The 1352-nt window shown below is 44.7% G+C and overlaps 1 protein-coding gene across 1 annotated transcript; it reads left to right on the plus strand.

The window, feature by feature from the left end:
- Positions 1–126: 126 nt before the first annotated feature.
- On the plus strand, positions 127–1314 carry TEOVI_000261200 (zinc finger protein family member, putative; the record flags this gene model as incomplete). The annotated part of the gene is made up of 1 exon (XM_067225656.1): positions 127–1314. The coding sequence occupies one exon, from the start codon at positions 127–129 to the stop codon at positions 1312–1314; it is 1188 nt and encodes a 395-aa protein (XP_067081757.1).
- Between the last annotated feature and the right edge of the window lie 38 nt (positions 1315–1352).

A 1352-nucleotide genomic window follows, 5' to 3' on the forward strand; every position in this document is an offset into this window, starting at 1 on the left:
ATGACCACTGTCCCCATTGTGGTGTTGGAGATCTCTTTCCTCCTTAACTCTGAGCTGTTATGATCCCTCTTTATTCATTTTATTGGTTTCCATGACGCGGGTAGGTGCCAGACAAAGGTAACATTCATGCCTGGTTGCCTTTCGGCGCTGGCGTCGCATGTGGAATCAGCATCTGTGGTCAGTACCAAGTCGAAACGTAAAAGGAAAAGTAAGAAGAAGGCTTTGTACGACCAATATCTTGCTGACTCAGGCAGCGAAGACTCATCTGAACTGAGCAAAAATGTGAACGGAACTCCAAGCAAGTATGAATATGAAGAATTTGAACCCGGTATGGATATAAATATTCTCATTCAACAAACTATTCAGAATGTTGTGCAGAGCGTATGTTTAGAAGATTGTGACGGCCTATCACAATTTGGCGACAATGATTTAATTTGTTTTAGCGCGGCAGTGAAACATAATAGTTCTATTCTTTCTCTTCAAATCCGGTACCTTGATGTTTCGGATGTGTCACTTGTACCTCTGTGCCGTGCACTTGAGTGCCATCCTTCTATTCGGGCTCTGGATCTATCGGGGACCAGGGGTGGCCGCCCCTCTGTCAAAGCGGTCTTTCAACTTGTGTGCACAAATCCTAATATATTGTTTGTTCGCCTGGACGATACGATGGTATCCCCACACGACGCTGAGGATATAAGGGTTGCTACCCTATATAATGCTTTGGCATGCCCTGATCCCACTAACAATCCCTTTTATTTAGGGTTGTTGCGAAAAATAAGCGACATAGAAGAGGAAAAGCAGAAATACAAAGAACAGCTATCGGAACAGTTGTGGCTTTTTTCAAGTCGACCCCAAAACAATTTAAATTCGGGTAAGGAGAAAAAGGTTGGATTCAGTGAAAAGGTATCAGAGTCTCGAATAGGCGCTGATGTTTGTGCACAGTTTATGTCTGGGAGGTGTGCATACGGGTCACGGTGCAGGTACATTCACCCTGATAAGACCACCGCACTTAGGAACGCAATTGCCCTTAGTAAATATAAGATGGCGCAGATGATCGATGACGACGCGAAATCAGTTAAAAGCAGCGCAACTTCCCTTGGACAGACTGGAAGGGGTAGGTTGCAGAGTAGACTTCGTCCAACGAATTTTACTATGAATAAAGTGCATTGTGCGGTCGCCACTGTGCATGAAGGTTCGGTTGAACAGTGTAGTGCAGGCTCGAACGAGGAAGCGGCTGACGTAGCTTTGAGGTTGTCCATTTGGACATTTGCTCTTGTTACTGCTGTTTGCAGTGTTGTGCTGATCGTGGTTTACTGATGAGCCGTGTAATGGGTTTGTATATGTTCTTTTTTTTT

The sequence above is a fragment of the Trypanosoma equiperdum genome, assembly GCF_001457755.1.
Source record: "Trypanosoma equiperdum strain OVI genome assembly, contig: ctg_574, whole genome shotgun sequence".
Lineage (NCBI taxonomy): Eukaryota > Euglenozoa > Kinetoplastea > Trypanosomatida > Trypanosomatidae > Trypanosoma > Trypanosoma equiperdum.